The following is a 19,249-nucleotide window of genomic DNA, read 5'->3' on the forward strand; positions in this document are numbered from 1 at the left end:
TATCTGTGTGGGTTTTTGTCAGTGTGGGCTTTTATCAGCGTGGTCTTATATCTATGTGGGCTTTTATCAATATGGGCTTTTATCAATATGGGCTTTTATCAATATGGGCTTTTATCTGCATGGGCTTTTATCAATGTGCGCTTTCATCGGTGTGGGTATTTGTCGTGTGGGCAATAATCACAGTTGGGTCTTTTTTGTGGGCTTTTGTCATGTGGGCTTTTGTCTGGTCACCCGGACAAATAGATCCACGTCTTCTCCGGGATGGGCTCTCAGGGTAGTCAGAGACACTAACCGTTTTCCCGTCTGTGCGACGCAGTTATATAATTAAAGTGCACTTCTATCAGTATGTGATTGTCTTCTGATTCACGAACTGCCATACGAATAGAAATCACTATTTCAAAAGTTTAGAAATCACCAATTTTTCTCCCTTTTTTCCGTGATAGAAATTACTGTCCTAAAAATAATTAAAATAATTAGCTTGTGAACGCTGTAAATAGGCCTTTGATTATTATTAAAACTATAAATATTGCTAAAATATTACTTAAAATGATGGGAACGGAAATACAAAAACTGAAAAGTTTTGAGCAGTTTCTAAATGAAAACGAAATTAATGCCTTTTATTTTCAGTTACTGAAAAGAATTCGTACAAACAAAATTATAAAATAATTATTACAAAATTATTAATTATTAATTATTAAATAGTATTAATTATTAAATAGTATTTGCTAACTGAATAATATAGCTGTGTTCTGATTTAAAAACATGTAGAAAAGTTGAAAGTATCTTTTCAAATATTCTCTTGCCAAAAACTTCTTAAAATGCGATATTTAAATTTATTTTGGAGTCTAATAGCATTGCAATAAATATTAAGCATTGTGACAGGTTAGATGAAAGATGACTAAGTAGCGAAACGTTTTCATAACTATTTCCATATAAAGCATAATGCCATAGCTCAGTTAAATTTCAAAGCATCAAAAGCAGTTAAATAAAGACTATTTTGCATATTTTTAACAGCATGCTTTGGCTACAAAGAATGAACATTCTATTTATATTTGAATCCAGAAAAAAATAACAGATTTTTTAAACTTTTGAACTTTATATTCTCAATATACTTCTGTATAGTTATAGAATGTGTATTTCTTCCCATAGATCGTGCACCACAGATTCAATTTAATCCATTTTCCGATCCGTTTTGCTCCCAACTGAAATGTGGCCCTGGCTGTGAATTGGAACAATTTCCTTCATCTCCAAATGAGCGTTGTCCATCCTGTGTTTGCCGAGGAAGCGTCGGTGAGTAACGTTCAAATTTTAAATGTCAGCAATAAAAATGCTTTAACCTAATGGAAATACGGAGAAAACATGGGACGAAAATATTGCTATTCAAAAAAACATTCATGCGTTTTATTTGCTCATTGCTGCTGAGGATGAATAGGTTAATTTCTTTCCTTCTTAATTACACTAGTTAACAGGTTCGAGTAATTTATAAATGAAAGGCCTGATGGTAACTTGTTAAATTTTTAATTATTCATACAAGCACCTACGAATTATTATTAAATTTTCTTTACTTATTTATTAAAAATAGAATTAGTTGCACAGCCTAATTTGTTTTCTATTTTTGAGAGCGCTGGGCACTGATGCTTGAAAAAGAATGCACGACTAAATATTTCTTGAATGGTTTTGATTGGTTGATCCATGGCACATATACATGGTCTCAGTTTAAGAAGCGCATCAAATAAAATTAACTAAGAGAGAGTCACAAGACATTTTTTTTTCTGGTTAAAAGCACACCAAAAAATTAAATTTTTATCATCTTTTTATAGGAATACCGTATAAAAAGAAAGATGTGAATTTATTCTATATCGCCTATAAATCATACTATTAGAGCTAGAGCAAAGTTTATATACGCAAACTAACTGCGGCATAGCCATTTTGAATAACGCTTTCTTTCAAATAATGTTTACTCCAGTTCTTTTCGTAAAAAAAGGGGGGCAAGGATAATTTATTTTTATACATATAATTTTGGACAATATGTTTATTTTCAATATCTATATACTTTGCCAAAATTTCATAATTTTCCTTTTAAATTTGTATTTTTATTTAAAAGCATATTAAATCATATTAATCTATGACTAAGAAAAAACTATAAATTGTCATTTTTATCCATGTGTTTTTAAACTATTAAATATTAGAAGTCAAACAACAAAAAACAGCGTTATATTTTCAATTTCAAATTGATGAGCTAATTTCCCTCACTCAACTCTGCTTGAAACAAACGCATTTTGTTTTCCAAAATAAGTATTACAAGCAAACTGAGAGATTAGCCGTAGGAAGCCCCCCTCAGCCCCACCCTGGCTGATATCTATGTGCATTATTATGAAGCAAAATTATTTGAAATTGTAAACTTCCCGGTATGGTTCCGCTATGTTGACGATACTTTTACCCCTTTTGAAGGAAATAAAGATGATTTAAATAAAGTTCTTTCAACAATGAATTCCATTGATCCTGCTATTCAGTTCACTTTTGAACTTGAGATATGCAATTCTCTTCCGTTCCTCAACATTCTTGTCACACATCCAACTTCACATCTTGTTCACATTCAACTTCAATACTACGGTTTACCTTCATCGGTTTGCCTTCCACCACACTTCAAATCATATCATCCAACTAAACAAAAGTTAGCTTCATTTTATTCATGTGTTTTCTGTGCACTTAAAGTTTGCTCCTCTAAACTATCCCTTGATGAAGAACTAAATTATTTAAAAGCAGTAGCTATTCACAGAGGCTTTTCACCCAAAATTTTTAATTAACAATTAAAAAATTTTCATCTCAATACACCAAAAGGCTCACTCTTATTTTAGGAGATTATAAGAATTCTTTTGTCATTCCCGTCTTTCCATCAATCAGCTATAAAATTGCACTTTTTTTACAGATATTTAACTTTTGGGTCGTTTATTCTCCCATCAATAAAATTCCGATCTCCATATTCAAAGACCCCATTCCAAATATGAATTCTCGGGGTATTTATAGAATTCCTTGCCAGTGTGGTTTAATTTACATTGGCCAAACTGAAAGAGCCTTAAAATTTCGAGTTAAGGAATATGAGGCATATGTCAGAAAAAAGGAAACACAGAAGTCTTCTGTTGCCCAGCATTGTTGGTCCGAAAATCACATTTTCACTTTTTATGAAGCCAAAATTATTCAAAAGACATCTTTCATCAGTGAATTAGATTTTCTAGAGGCAATTCACGTTCAAAAAAATCTTTCTGTTCTAGTTAACGACCCTAATTCCGATCCATCTTTGCCTTCAGCCTTAAAGGAAATTATATTTTAGTTCTTGTTTCATCAACAGATGGCGCCAGTACCTTAGCTTCCATACAGTCTTTCTTATCTTAGCTAATCACTATATCTTATCTCATTCATTAGCGCTTTTATAGCTGAGGATGATGGTTCGGTAAAACCGTTGAAACTAGTTCTGTGAAAATTTGAAAATATAACGCTAATTTTTTTGTTTGACTTTTAAATTAATACTTGTTCGGCGTGTTATTGTATCTTAATTATTAAATATGTGTTAAATAGATGCAGATTAAGAAATGCGTGACAAAGATTAATGGCACTATATTTTAAACCCACAAGTATTAAAAAAAAAAAATACGGAAAAATATAAACTTTAAAATATCATCATAACATTCCATATATAATACTGATTTTCAGTTTTAGAACCCAGCTGTCTTCTAGCATAGTCAAAAAATGAATGGTAATTTACTGACAAATTTCCTTATAGAATGGCAAAATGTCGAATGAGAAGAACTATGGAGTCTTTACAATTTATTTGAATCTTTGTTCCTCCCGGTTTTGGTAGCTTTATATTCTTACACAAAAATCGTTTAGCTGAAGTGAAGTTCTAATTTTAATAATTCATCTATGAATGTTGTTTCGTAAAACCTGGATAAAGATTTCCCAGTCTACTATTTTTGTAGGCAATGTATTCATATCATTTGCTTTGTTTATAAAATAGTATTTACCTCCAAATGAATGAAAAGCAATGAAAGAAAATTGAGTAAAAAAGTCAAAAAATGGTTGATTTTGGGATTCTCTGATTCAATGTTATTTCTGTTTTTCATTTCTGTTTATACAGATTTTATTTCATTCAGTTTATCGTGATCAAAGTTTTTCTTTACAACTGACCTTTAAAAATAATAATTTTAATGAGACATATTTTGCATAAATATTTTAGTATCCTTTATAATGAACTATAATGCATGTGTATTTTGCAAATTTATAGGCGAACGAGTAAAATGCCTTGCAATGCATTGTGAACTTCCTTGCCGTTTCGAGAGGTTTAGCCAGTATGGATGCCCTAGCTGTATATGTCATCCAATTCCTTGTTCACCTCTGAACTGTCGACCGGGATATGTGATAAAGAAATTTCCCGAAGAAAGATGTCCACGATGTGAGAAAGAAGAAACATCAACAGGTACATTTTTCACTATATCAGTTGAATATTATTACATAACTAAACCTTAACGTGATAAAACCCTGCATTATTAGCTATCAATCGTTCTCTTGCAACACATACTAATTTCAGAAATTTTAATTCCTAAATATTTTAAATAAAACACTTCTTACAACTCCTAATAATTTCAGAAATTCAAACTTTACAATTAAAATTAATTGTGAAGTTTCAATTTCTGTCAAAATATGATGAGAGGTTTCAGTTAAAAACGTAATTAGTGGTTCATATGTGATTCAATTTAGGAATTCTCAGAACTTCAATATGTTTTCCTTGCAGCAAAGTATTGTGATTAGTTTCTAATCTCGACAGTCGATAAGTCTTAATATTTTCGCTATCTTCCAAAGACAATAAATTTGCAAAATCATTGTTTTGACAGAAACTTTTTCTTTTTTGAGATCATCATAAGGAATAATTTTGTGAGTTTAATAATAAAGCAAATGCATACATTTAGTTTAAAAATTTGAATAAATAAATTTCATAAAATAACCATGATGAATTTGGACTGAGTTCCAATAAAGTTGCAACCAGGAATAAATTTCATACAATTTTGAGGTTTGCTCTTTGGCAAAAAATACAGTAATGACATAAAAATAAAATTTCTGACTGCTCGACTGGCTTGATAGAGAGAAGAGGATGTTTAGAAGCAGACGGAGACTTAATTGCATATTTTCTTTAGGGATATCTGAACATTAAAAATATGAGATCTTTAACATATATTACAGACAGCTGTTGAATCTCTGATAATTAGGGCTTTTAATCTTTTATAACTTTGAACTTAAACTGTCTCATAGTGCCGGACAAAAACTCAAAAATAAATATAATCATCATAACATTCATATATCATATTAAGCAATCGTATAGTCGTAGTACAAATTAACTTTTGGTTCGCATTGTGAGAAAACCTAAGTAAAAGGAAAAACAATAACACAAATACACATAAAGCTCCATGTTTCTTAAAAGCCTCCCGGCTCAAACAAACGGAGTGACATGACAGACCACCCAAAAAAATAAATACACAAGATAAAAAAATGGAGTTAAATTTTAAACATACACATTTATTGATTTCTAGAATACTATTATATTACTAAATATTGGATAACTGATCTGTAATCCTGCCACATATTTTACTATGAAAAGTAACACATAATGTCACACAAAATTACAGCTTTCAATAACTAAAACATTTTTTTTCACAAATTAAGAAGGTGTAACATATTTTTAATTTTCCAAATAAATGGTTCTCATTAATTAGGAATTAACATTTTTCTAACTCCAAATTCAGTAGGTAAAACAAATTTAAATCCTTCTAAAACTGGCCTTAATTTGAAATTATAAATCACTTCTCAATGTTACTAACTAGCTATATTTAATTTACATAATTAATGATAATATATAAATGGTAGATAAATCATTATTAACTGTTCCACCACGACATTGTGAAAACTAAGAAAAAGAGAGAAAATAATCTTAATTTTTTTTCACTCACAGATGGAAGGCAGTTTTCCCGGGTAGCAGGATCGTTAGTGTCCAATCCACAGGGAAATGAGCCAAGCCCATTTTTCCTTCTGTCACAACCCTTTCGGAAGCGTCTAAAATTATTAGAAATCACGAATGGATTAATCTTCAGTCTAATAATTCTTCAAACAGCCAGTAATCGCTTTATCTGTCCATCAGGTGGGAACCAATAGTCCAATTTAGAAGGATCTTTATTTCAATTCAATAACAGGTAGCTGAATATACACAAGTTTTTAGCACGATCACTTGCATTATCGAAGCGGCGAATTAACATTTTATACTGAATATTTAGGAAAAAGGCTCTTGGAGATAAACCTGTAATTCGGGTGAAGAGAGAAAAATCTGTGCTAAATTTTCTTGGTAGATTGCTCTATATCTCGCACTAAAGTAGTAATCAGCTCTCAGTCAAATGATCTTTGCAGCTCCAGAAAATACTCTTTGCAGCTAGCGCACGTTTCTCTAGACATCTCGCAGGAAAATGTTCCTTGCATCTCTCACACAAAACTTTTAAACATCTCGCAGAAAAGAATGCATCCACTAGAGCAAGGGGGAAAAACGCAACTCAAGCCATCTTTCTCAGGAAGCCCGCAGCAGGGCAAAACGCCCCCTCGATCTTTTCTTTTTCTTTCACATCGCGGCTGCTCAAAATTTATTTAAACCAAACTCCGCTACAATCATAATCGCAGCCCGTAGGTTCACGTTGCTCGCGAGAGCAAGACCCGCAAGGGGTCAAGCCCCCACTCTTTTCTCCTCTTCCTCTTAGCTCGAAAATCAGAAATCCGAATGAACTCTAGCCTGGTGCAAGCACCGAGTTAAACGCACCGAATTAACCTCTCCGCCCCCCCCGAAAATTTCATTTTATTACAAAACATCATAAAATTAAAATCACACCAATGCCAGAAATTTACTTTATCTAAACTGAGAAAATTACACCCCCAGAACTAATCAAAAACAAGAAAATCTGACAATGAAGTCCAAAAACCATCTGTACACACAACGTGGGAAGTAAAGTGGACCTCCCAACTAACAAGCGGAAACTAAGCTTTACGAGAATCCAATTACCTAAGCTTACAACAACCCCCACTGTCTGAAATAAACAAAACTGCAACTATAACAAAGCGAAAGCAAGACGATTTTCGTTACAAACGGCATTAGTAAAAGGCGAACTCACAACCCCCTACTGCCCCCTTTGTTAGTAAAAAGGCCATAAACCATAAAGCCAGATGTTTCCTCGCAACCGTCTTTCGCCTTTGTTACACTTTCTACTCAAGAATAACAAGTTAAATAAAGCTTTAACAACTTAAGAATCTCTTTTTACCGGATTAAAATATATATGAATACAAATAAAAATACCAGAATAGTCATAACTTAAAACACATATTAATATAATTAAAATTTGCGGCATAACACAGCTGGAGACAGCCTGGTAATTACAGAGATCGTGACAATGTTGGAGGCATAACTCGGCGTGTTTTACAAAACTTCTGTGTGCGACTTGAGGAGTGTACAGCTCGTGATAACAAACATTTGGAATTATTATCTTTAAAATAAAGTGAATATTATTCGCTGTCTTGCTAAAATAAAATTTGGAATAGGAACCAAGTTTCCCTCTCTATTCCTGCTTTTAAAAACGGAAATATCTATATTATAATGAGACAATTATCTTAAAATGTAATATAAATAAAACAATGAAATAATTAATATTTTATTCGAAGCACATCCCTTTGCCTCGATAAGCCTTGTACAGAGCTCCCTTTAGCATATTTCAAAGAAGCAATATCACATTCTGATGATTTACATTCAGCACCTTGATTTTAGTTGTATTGAATCACCAAGTTTTATCTCCTCCGTCAAACAGTTTTAAGAAGCTTCTATTTCTGAGAACAGTTTCGACAATGTCTCCTACATAAGGAATATTCTTACGTTTCCGGATATTGGTATGCGACCTTTTTGCTCAAATCCTCCGCTAAGATTCTGCGAACTGCGTTCTGTTATTATCAGAAACATCTGCAGTAATTTTGTCGCAAAACTGTCTTTTTTTACCCGCTGTTTAGTTTGGCTGTGAGATGCTCATGTTGCAATCAGAAATTGAGTGCCTAGACATACATATCTTTATCTACTAGCCGTTATTTGCTAACCATGCGACCTTACCACGCCTGTACACGCCGTCTTAATATCTATGCACAAAATAAATATGTATCCCAATACATTTTCTTCATTAATTGCACGGCCTTTTAACTAGTTTAATGCAAAATTTAACATTTGCAATTCGTATCATAATGATACCGAGATAACGCTCTTTTTACTATTTACACAACATGGCAATGTCTCTTCCAGAATAGATTGTTTGGGACCATGTGATATTGCGAAAACTTGATTTTCGAATACATCAGACTGTGTATTCAAGGCATCCGTACGACATATTCCAGACCTTTAGTTAGATATCGTATGAGCCTTACTCAAGATAAAATCTTACTATGCAGTTGACAGATTGTATACTAGAAATGTTATGATTCTATTACTGCTGGATATCTGGACGTAATTTCTATTCTTCTGCACGTTTATACTTTCCATTATGTAGTAAAAGTGATTTTATTAGTATGCTAAATGTCTTCGTTAACGAGACTTTTTTAACTTAAAAAAAAATCTGTTTGGAATCGTTCATTGTGATTTTCATTTTATTCAACTGAATATACATCTGGAATAGAATTATACATTTTTCTCCTCAATTTAAGAAATCCAATGCTCTCCTGTGAAATGTGATGAAAACTGTTACGAAGCGGTTGGCTCCAATGGCTGCGATACTTGCATATGTGATCCTCAATGTTCACAGCCGAAGTGTGATGCAAAATGTCGACTAGAAATAAAGCCAGGAGGTGGACCATGCCCAGCATGCGTTTGCTAAAAGTAAGTCTGTGTTTTCTATGATCTCATAATAAATCGCATTATATATGCTAACCTTAACTTTTAACGTTTTAAAACTCCGAATATGTTTAAACTCCAGTTCATCATGTCATTTAATTTAAATATCTAAATACTAAGATTATTTACAATACGGATAAATCCCCTATAGCGGGGCTAATGGGATACTGAAAAATGTAATGTCATCAGAAATTTGCATGTGGGGCGATTTATCACATTCGTTTCTTTTAAGCATCATGAAATAATTTTGCAACCCAGCTAACAAACAAGTACCAAAATATTCCCAAATCTTTCCCAAAATATGCTTTCCTTTTTTTTAAATCGATTCAAAATATATCTCCTGTTTTTTGTTCTATTGAAATTAAATGCCTTTTAAAGGGGTATTTTTTAAAAATTCCTCTTAAGTTAGATGCCGCAAAATAGTCCCTCCCCCAAAAAAAGGAAAGGAAAAAAGGGGAAAAGGGGATGAAACGTAAACTTTTCTTAATACAGAGGTATGGATTCAAAACCTGTCTAAATATGTATAAAAATTGAAGGAAAAAACGAACAATAACCCAAGAATCGCAATACGTATTTCATAATGTTTGAACGAAAATATGCTGTAGGGGAACCGTTTTAAGTGGCAATTATCCCAATTTCTAACCTATTTTAATCTAAACCATGCTATAAGCGTATTATCAGAAATCATACTGTAAAGGTAATTATAATTTAAAATGAGTACTGTGTTCTCATTTCACATTATAATTCGGTTAAGTCTAAATTTTTTTCGATAACTTAGAAATTTTGGAACTGCAAATTTAAACTATGATGTCAGCATGAAGTCGTGAGTAAAAGTATGCTTTACATGCTGTAATTCATTCGTAAATCAATCATAAATTCTACCCTAAGTTGGTTTCATACAGGACGGGATAGCAGCTAATGCGACCAGTACGGCCGCATCAGACGGAAAAATTTTGAAGATGTAAAATTGAGGAGAAGAAGATCAGTGCCTAGCGACAGCACTGATGTTATCTCACTTAAAATGAAAAAAAAAAAGCAGCTGTCATCTAAAAAAGAATGCTGAATTATTTATTTGCCAAACATGTAAACCTATACACTTAAACTTGTAAGGTTAAGATTACTAATGACTGACATTTACAATCGTAGGATAAAATCTATTACGTTTATTACTTTCAAAAATATATTGTGGTTAATAGGATCATAATTAGGAGGAAACTATTAAAAGGTAGTGGAAATGTATTTTCTGGAAATGTATTAAGACAATAAAATTTTGTTTAGTGGAAATGTATTAAGACAATAAACTTTTTCATGGGCGATATATTACTCTGTACAGGTGTTTCTTATTAGAAGTGTCGTAAGAATTTGTACGTGTCATTGGATTTTCAAAGCAAGAACCATTAAATGTCAACCAAGCTTCGCTAGGATTCCGGAGTGGGAATTTTCCAGTTCCAAGCTGAACGGGATAACCACTTACACTATCAGTATACGCATGGGACGGATGCAATTATTCTTTGCAAATTGAGATAGGTTTCATTATGAGTTTTTCCCTGGCTATTTAATTGAATTGATTCTATAAAGAGCTGGATTACCTTTCTTAAAAAGCCATTTTAATAAAAAAAACTAATATTTGTTCTAAATACAAATGATACAAAGCTACCAATTCTAATACTAATGGAATGCATTAGTCATTTATACATAAACAGAAGTCTTACCTATATTTTAATTAATAATTTTTAATATCCGAGTATTATTCTTTTAACAAATCTAAGCATTCTTAAAAGTAATTTGCTTGCAAAGTTTTATTTGTAAATAATGCCTGTTTCTTTTTTTTTTTTTTTTTTTTTCTTCAGGTACAATTTCTCAGCTGTTAAATTTTCACGTAAAGCAGCAGTGTCGTTGGAAATCTAACATATGAACTCTTCTTCAAATTTTTTAAAAAGTATTGAAGATATTCCATTGTTCATTTTATTATTTGATTGTTATTTCAGTTTGAAAATGCAAGAAGGCATACAATAGTTTTACACTATTGTTAAAATCATTGTTACTGGATTTTATAAAATAAAACATTTTAAAAACATATTCTATGTTCTTGATATTGCTATTACACTGCATCAGATAGTTATGCTTAGGTGTCTTGTATGCAAAATATACACGCATCTTTTTCACATGAATTAAAATACTGATGATTATTAAAAATTTGGTTTCTCACTTTATTGAACTATTTTTATTGAACCATCTGTACGGAAATTAAAGTAGAATTTTGATAATTAATAAATTTAGAATAAATAAACAAATATATAATTAAAGATGAAGTGTATAAAATGAGTGAAATTTTCTGTATGGTTTTAAATTTTTAACGGACTTATAGTAACAAATTACATCTTTTTCTCAAGTTTGTCAGCTTATTTTACATGATGGGAAGTTCTAATTATTAGCCCAATGGGGCCTTAGCCCAGAAGGTATTAGTCTCAAAATGGCATTTTGCGTCGAATCACTATAAACGTCTTTTCAAATTGTTGCCACCAAATATTATTGCCCTGTATTATATTTAAAGGAATTAAATAAAGAAGAATCCGCATGAATCTATGTATGTTTCTCGCACTGTGAAAAACAGCGAAACCTAGAGCCATCAAATTTTGAATAACACAATCCTCCACCTGAATAGGGGCACCCGGAAGCCCGAATCTTGAATTTCGATTTTGTTTTATTATCTATTTCATATTTTTTGAACTTAAAAGAATTTTTATTAAGAAACGGAACGATTTAAAACGGCAACACACTGTACGGAATAAAATATTTTTATCTCTAGTGCGCGAAACTCTCTACCGGAAATTCTAAAGATATGCTGTTTTTTAAATATCTTTAGCCCGCCCCTCCCATTCTACACAACATTTATTCACGAACACCAAAGACGAACTGCTACATATATTTATTTATGACATCACAGTTTCGTTTTACAAATAAACACTACCGCCATCTATTGGCATTCTGAGGATACATAATCGTAAATTTACATTTAACACCCTCCTCCCCCCCATGCATCTGTAAATGCATCGATTTTACTGAGCTTCGAGATTAGAAAGTCTTTCAATTTGTCTTCTAACAAAACCCTTATTCAACTGAATCTCACAAGATTTAATTCTACTACGCCTTCCAAGAAATAATTCTTTAATTCTGCCTAACTTATACTATAGTTTATACTAAATTTCCCTCTTACTTATACTAAAGTTTCATTTAAACCACTATGAAGTACCTTTTCGTGACATTTTAAAATAATTAAACGAGAAAAATAATTATTTGGTAATATTATAAGTTGAATTTATTTATTATTTGGTAATATTATAGGTTGAAGAATGATTTTACTAATCTACTTCCGACTCTTAAACAATCCATTTCATCAATTATCAGCTTTAATCCAAGCTATTTGGAATTTTGAGACAATGTTTTTTTACATTTAACATCATTCAGTTCTGCAAAAAAATACTCACTTTGTAATAACTTAATCCAATAACACATAGCATTACATATTTCAGTTTTGGTCACAGGACCAATCACTCTATGTCGTGACTTTAAATTCTTTCTTTAATTTTCTCTTACTTTAATTTATGCCACCAAAGTTCTCTATTTTTAACACAGGTTGTAAAGGTTGAACACTGCTGGTAACTTGAGTTTCCATTCTCTCTTCAACATTGTCTACTATGTTACAATGCTCGTTCATTTTAGGCTAGTTTATTTCACCTCGATGTAGCCATGGAGGTCCATGCCACCAAACTCGATCTACTACAAGTTCACTCACTTTAACACCACATGTGATTTTGTCGGCGAGATTGTCTGATCCAGAACAATAGTGCTAGATACTTGGCGGTGTTTTATCTTGAATTTCCGACACATGATTTTGTACGAATGTTTTCCATCGCCGTGGTGAGTTCTTTATGTAGTGAAACACAATGAATCAGTCCATAAATAAATTTTAGCTTGAGGAAAATGCGCACGTACTGTAGTTATAAGTCTTGCACCTAGCACTGCTGCCATGAGTTCGACTCTTGATAAAGAAATTTTTTTCAGGGGAGCCACTCTGCTCTTAGCTATCACTAAAACGTGCTCCAGAATATTTTAAGCTACGAAATTTCACGTACACGGATACTCTGTAAGATTTGAGATGAATCACAAAAACAATGTAGTTCCAATGTTTCAGGCGTTTCATCAACATCACGAAAATACCACCGGGGTATTTGGATATTCGGTAGACCACATATTTGCTTATATCATTTGTTCGACTTGTCTTGCAATTCTGGTGGGATAATTTCATCCCAATCAATGCCTTTAAGCCATAAATCGTGAAACAGAACTTTTTCTTGAATCACATATGGAGCAAGAGGATCGAAGATCTTTGAAGGATGAAATCTTTATAATGTCCTGAGCATTAAACCAGAATATATCTTTATTCGTACCCCATTAAAGTTCAAGAATCTTTGAAGGGGATATTGTGTCTCCCAAGGCAATATTAATATATATTTTCTCTGCGGCGAAAGTATTAGAATAGGAGGTAAATAAAACAGCACTTACCTGAATCATTGAGATCCTTTAGTTGTTTACGTCCGGATTATCCAAAATAGTCCAGGAAACTATTCAAACTACGTGAAACATCAATCAGGAGTACATGATCAGCTTTTCGAATTATATTTAATCTGTGCATAAGTTTTGCAAAACGTTATAACAAATATCAAAATTAGACATAAATTCTCGAAGACATTCATAAACAAAACTAACAAAAAAGAACATAGATTACATCATAACTCTTCGAGCGTAGGCTGAAAACTTACGTAATCTTTTCTTATCAGTTCACCCCGTTATGATTGCGCTTGCGAAAAACTGAATTCAAAGGCGGGAATATCACGTATCGCAACATATTCCCACCTTTCAGATTCGAGCCAGGGAATCTCAAACCCTAATTCTAATAGGTTTAATTAATTGTCCATATTTGGATCTTTTCTCAGGAACAGTCTCTGGAAAAAAGTCATTAATAGTTCTTTACTTAGAAAGAGTTATCTTTTGAGCCAGTACTGGCTTGCCAGAAGCGGTCTCCGAAGTCTTCGGTTCATTAAGAATGGAAGTCTATTCGACTACAGATATAACGGTGTCACTTTTATCAGTCACTTCAAGAGGTATTAACCTAAGAACTGGGCGAAGAAATTCTCCGCATTTCATTTTTATTTTTACCAGGTGAACTTGTCCATCTTTAGAAGCATAGAGTTCGACCACCCTCGCCAGATGCCATTCAATTTTCTTGACATTGTCGCTAGATAAAAGGACAATATCGCCAATTTGGATATGTTTCTGATTTTTAGGAGATTTCAATGATTGGCGTAAATTGCCTAAATACTCAGTACGAAATCGTTTTCGTAAATCTTGTTTCACACGTTGTTAGTAAACATGTCTTTTATTTAGAGACGACGAATCCAGAACATCAAGATCTGAGATTCTTGCTTCTTTAAGGTCATACAGAAACATAGAAGGGGTAAGTGAAGTGAAATCATCAACATATTCTGAAATATAGGTAAAAGGTTGCTGATTAATCACACCTTCAATGTCTCAAAACACGGTGTTCATTTCTTCTAAATTTAGTGAACTTCTTCCTAGCACTTTCGTAGAATTCCTTTTATTATACCTATCAAAAGTTACCACCATGGGGTAGATGGAGGATTAAGTTTCCAAATTATCTTTTGAGATCCGCTGTATTGGGAAATGACGTCCTAATTAATTTTCTTCAGCAAATTCTCAGCTCTTGAAAAATTAGAACCATTGTCACAGTAAAAGATGGAAGGTCGACCTCTTCGAGCGATGAAATGTTTAGGAGTTTGCAAAAAATTGGTCTGTCGACAAAGATATAGTTAACTCCAGATGTACAGCTCGGTAAATGGTACAGGTAAATATGACAATCCAAGCTTTCTGGCCATTTCTTAGGTTTAATGGGCCAGCGTAATCCATTCCTGAGACTTCGAAAACTGCAGCTTCCTTATGTAATCTTCTGGGATAGGAGCTTCGATAATCAGTTTAGGCCGCAAATTACATCGTTCACATCTTACACAGGTTCTAATTCATTTCTTACTGTCTTCCTGCATTTAAGAATCCAAAATCAATTGCATTTGTCTGGTCCGGATGATTTTTTTTGTAACTGGATGATTACAGGGTAGTATTGTCGGATATCGGAAATTTCTTGTATCTGTTCTCATTAGATTAAAATCTTAACTTTCAAAATACCATTAGAATCAACGAAAAACTGAATCGTTTTCAAGCGTTTATCATCCGTTCCTGAAAATGATTCTTTCTATACAACTTACAATAACGCGATCTCTGCCTTATCCAGAAATTCGATTAGACTTTTCAACCTTACAAATGGTAAAAATCGATATATCCATGCAGTGACTCTAAGAAGCTGATTGTATGAAGAGAATCGGTCATAATATTTTTCCTGGGATGACTCTTCGCGATTAACTGTGCTTGGTCTTTCTTTTTTCTAAATTTATTATATCGAAATCAGGAACTGCGCTAGAATTGGCCATTCTACCATTGGATGTTTTTCAGCCACTTTGGTCCTCCCCACCATCGAGATTTTAGTCATGTTTCGCCATCTCACCCCTGTGATGAAAGATCTGCTGGATTCAATGCACCTGGAACGTGATGCCAGTCTTCAGGATTTGTCATAGAACGAATTTCTTGTACTTAATTAAAAACGAAGGAAGCCCAATTTTCGTTTCCCTCGATCCAATACAAAGCGTTTGCCGAGACAGTCTAGAAACACTTCGGCACATTTTCCATTTTTAGGTCATCAGTTACACTCTGAGCTAATCTAGCTCCAATGTTGCACTAGAGAAATTCCGGTCTCGGAATAGAAATAGATCTCATCGGTGCAACTCTACATCGTGCCTGAACATACTGTCTGGTAGTTGAAGTTTCGGTCTCACTTCGTAAGAAAATACAGGTAGAATAAGCTATCTTACTCGCGTCATAGAATACATGCAATGTTAGACTCCTTGGTACTTCACAGTTGGGAATAAGACATCGAGGAATTTCTATTTCTTTCAGCTTAAAAAGTTCCCTTCTCAAACTTCTTTTCAATGGTGGTGGGAAGTTCAGTATCCCATGATACTTTCAATTTCTTAGCTCTCTTGTAGGAGGACTTTCGGTCCCAAAGTACCAGGACAGGTGAATCCAAGGAAAATCAAGGATATTATGTACGGTTGAAAGGATTTTTCTCTTGGTCACAGCTGTATCGTCTTCAACATTTTCTCGTAAATCTGCCGTCAAAACATCATTCTTTAAGTTCCACCTAAGCCCTATTAACTGGAATATTCTTTTCAATTTTCGGAAAAGGGTCATCAGATTCTTGATTATTATAATTGTGCTCCCACCCTCGAAGTTCAAATATGCCAGTACTAAGAACCAGTTTGGGTTCCTCAACAAATTTCTCAAGCTCTTCGGGATTTTCCATACTGGTAACACAGTTATCCACGTAAAAGGATTCCAGCAGCTTGGTGGCTGGTTTTTCAAAACGGAGAGGAGCGTTCTGTAATTGAAATCGAATGGTTGCTCCCAAACGATATGGGACCAAAACAGTCCAAACACAACAGGTCTATGCTGGAAAACTTTAGTATTGGCAGGATCACCACCTTCCCACCATAAAAACATTAGATATCGTCGATCACTCTCCGTCCATCTTATCATCTCAGCACTTTTTCAGCTGAGGATGATGGTTCGGTAAAACCGTCGAAGTCCTGGGAAAATCTGAAAATATAACGTTGACAAAGGCGTAGCTAGGGTTTTCAGCGCTCGGGAACAACTGAAGATTTTGCGCCCCTTTCTCTGTGCCAAGAACAAAAACATTTCATTCTAAAATTTCGTAACATCAATTTGGCGCCCCCTGAATGCTGCGCAAGGGGACAGATGTCCCCCCTTGCCCCACCCTAGCTACTCCACTGAACGTTGATTTTTGTTGTTTGACTTCTAAATTAATACAATGAACTATACTTCATGCCTTGGGCAATTTCCATACCAAAAGAGGAAAATATTTCTCATTAATAGTATACGATGATCAGTCCCCTTGAGTGTAAATCCATCTCAGCATTACAAGTATTAATACATATAGTGTCAAATTGAAGCAACTAGGGCCTAAGTTCTATAGGCAATTTTTATTACTTTAAAGAAAAAAAGCTACTCATTAATAATACGCAGTGAAAATTCCTCTCTTAAGAGATACAAAGAATACAAAGACATACAAAGACAAGATACAAAGAATTACCTCCATCTTAGCACTGCAAAGGTACAAAGAATTATCTCCATCTTCGCTCTGCAAGTACTAACAGGTATAATTCTACTGCACATCATAGACAAAACTGCAGCAGCTAGACCCCCAAGCCTTACAATTTAATGTTCTTATAAAGACCTTCACCCAGCCTCCTATGAAACCAAGACTTCGTATATTGACTGTTACCCAGCTGGCAAAGAAAACTTGCAACATATGAATCAACATTAAGGCATTTACAACTCTACCATCATACAAGTCAACCACTATACCATTTCAGCATGCAAAAATTACTGAAAGAACATTACGTTTTAATGAGGCATTCAGGAAAAGAAAGCGCTTACTTTCTTTTCCTGAATAATAAATTAAATCCTGGCGCAATATTTGACGCTGCTCAAGCTATTTAATGCCCTTTCAGAAATTATGGGAAACTGAATTCTAGCTCCGATCCAGAATACAGTCAAATATTTTTGTCGAAACTCAAATTTTAAGTTTGAATCAAACGATAGCTCAACAAATTCTTGTGTTTTATATGGCAGGTTATTAATCTCATTTATGTGAGCCAAAAAAAGGTTTTTTTTAATACCAGATACCTGTTTGAAACCAAAAGTCGATTCAAAGTTATGAAATATTTTCTCCCTCCTTTCTGCATGCCTTCGTCGTGTAATCGGAAGCATACTCGGCGCATTCAAGAGGTCCAGGATTCGAGTCTCGGCGATAGAAACTACACATTATTCATGTCCACTGCTTCAGAATAACCTAATGAATCTACAGTGGCGCCTGAACTAAAAGATGATTGATGATAATTCGTCGTCACCAGGATTTGGCGATTGTGTCCCCTAATCCTCAGTCATCCTTTAAAATGGGAAGTAATAATGTACTTCCCTCTTTTCCGCATGCCTTCGTGATGTAATTGGAAGCCCGCCAGTTGACACGTATTCGAGAGGGTCAGGGTTCGAGTCCCGGCGAGGGCATTGCACACTTTTCATGTCTTCTGCTTCAAAATAACCTAAACTCTACAAAGTAAATACTTTGCAGCAAAACCTATTTGTAAAGTTTTTAAATGATATAAAATAAATTTTGCATTTAAAATTTGCAATTATTTTTGTCAACTATAAATTTATCTATAATCGATTGTCTTTTTAATGAAACCTCCAAATTTATCATTCGAAATAAGCGCAATGTTCTTTCCTTGAAGAGGTAGGTTGAACTTACTTAATATCTCAAAAATATATGACCAACAGCACAACTTTGATAGCAAAAACTCATTTCGAAAAAAAATGCTATAAGATCCGAGTTTTGTTTGTTTGACGGTGACATACATAATTCATTCTTTTAGTAAAATAATCTTATTAACCTTCACCCTCTTAAAAAACATTTTATTTCTCAGTGTAATAATAAATTTTTGCATTCGCAGTCCATAGCTTTACAGAGATTTGAAAATAAACGGCTGTTAAGGGTATCTATTCTATAATTTTGACAATATTTTAAATCGCGTCGTTTAATTCAGTTGTGTGAATCACTTGCTTAATTTCTAAGTGACAACTGTACGTGTAGTATGTAAGTGTAGGAACTACACAGGAGAAATCTTTAAAATTCACACTGCGTCGACTTGACGCTAACACACTACGCCTCGCTCGGGCGGTAACTGAAATAACAAGAACTCAAATTTGAAGATGTTAACAAGTAGTAGAAATCATGTTACAGGGCTCAGATATTCCTTTTACTTAAAACTGCGTCGAAACTAGTGGCAGCAAAGTTATAGCTGTTACGCCACGTAAACCAGCAATAACTGCGAAAATAGAAGCTTACGCTAAAGAGGTGACGGTAATAGCCTCTCTCACTTTCCTTCTAAAACCTGGTATTTAAACTTTTTCTCCTCAAGGTAGAATTTGCATTCCTTCACGCGCTACCAAATTTAAATATTCTGTCATTGACAATTAGTGGAATGAAGGCTTTTAGGAAAGAATGCAAAATGAAATAAAATTGGTTATTTA

The 19,249-nt window shown here is 33.6% G+C and overlaps 1 protein-coding gene across 16 annotated transcripts in view; it reads left to right on the forward strand.

Moving 5' to 3' along the window:
* LOC118186714 (uncharacterized) overlaps nucleotides 1–11,029 on the forward strand; it is a 120,230-nt gene extending 109,201 nt beyond the window's left edge. For all 16 annotated transcript variants that reach the window (XM_085818721.1, XM_085818731.1, XM_085818730.1 and 13 more), the window contains 4 exons: nucleotides 1,150–1,290; nucleotides 4,283–4,474; nucleotides 8,764–8,935; nucleotides 10,801–11,029. In XM_085818721.1, the coding sequence (XP_085674847.1) occupies nucleotides 1,150–1,290; nucleotides 4,283–4,474; nucleotides 8,764–8,933 (503 nt within the window). In that variant the 3' untranslated portion in view covers nucleotides 8,934–8,935; nucleotides 10,801–11,029. The remainder of the gene's footprint in view (nucleotides 1–1,149; nucleotides 1,291–4,282; nucleotides 4,475–8,763; nucleotides 8,936–10,800) is intronic.
* The last annotated feature ends 8,220 nt before the right edge of the window (nucleotides 11,030–19,249 follow it).

This window comes from Stegodyphus dumicola, chromosome 6 (assembly GCF_044657685.1).
Source record: "Stegodyphus dumicola isolate Sdum_Otavi_A_Nest chromosome 6, ASM4465768v1".
NCBI classification, from domain to species: Eukaryota; Metazoa; Arthropoda; class Arachnida; order Araneae; family Eresidae; genus Stegodyphus; species Stegodyphus dumicola.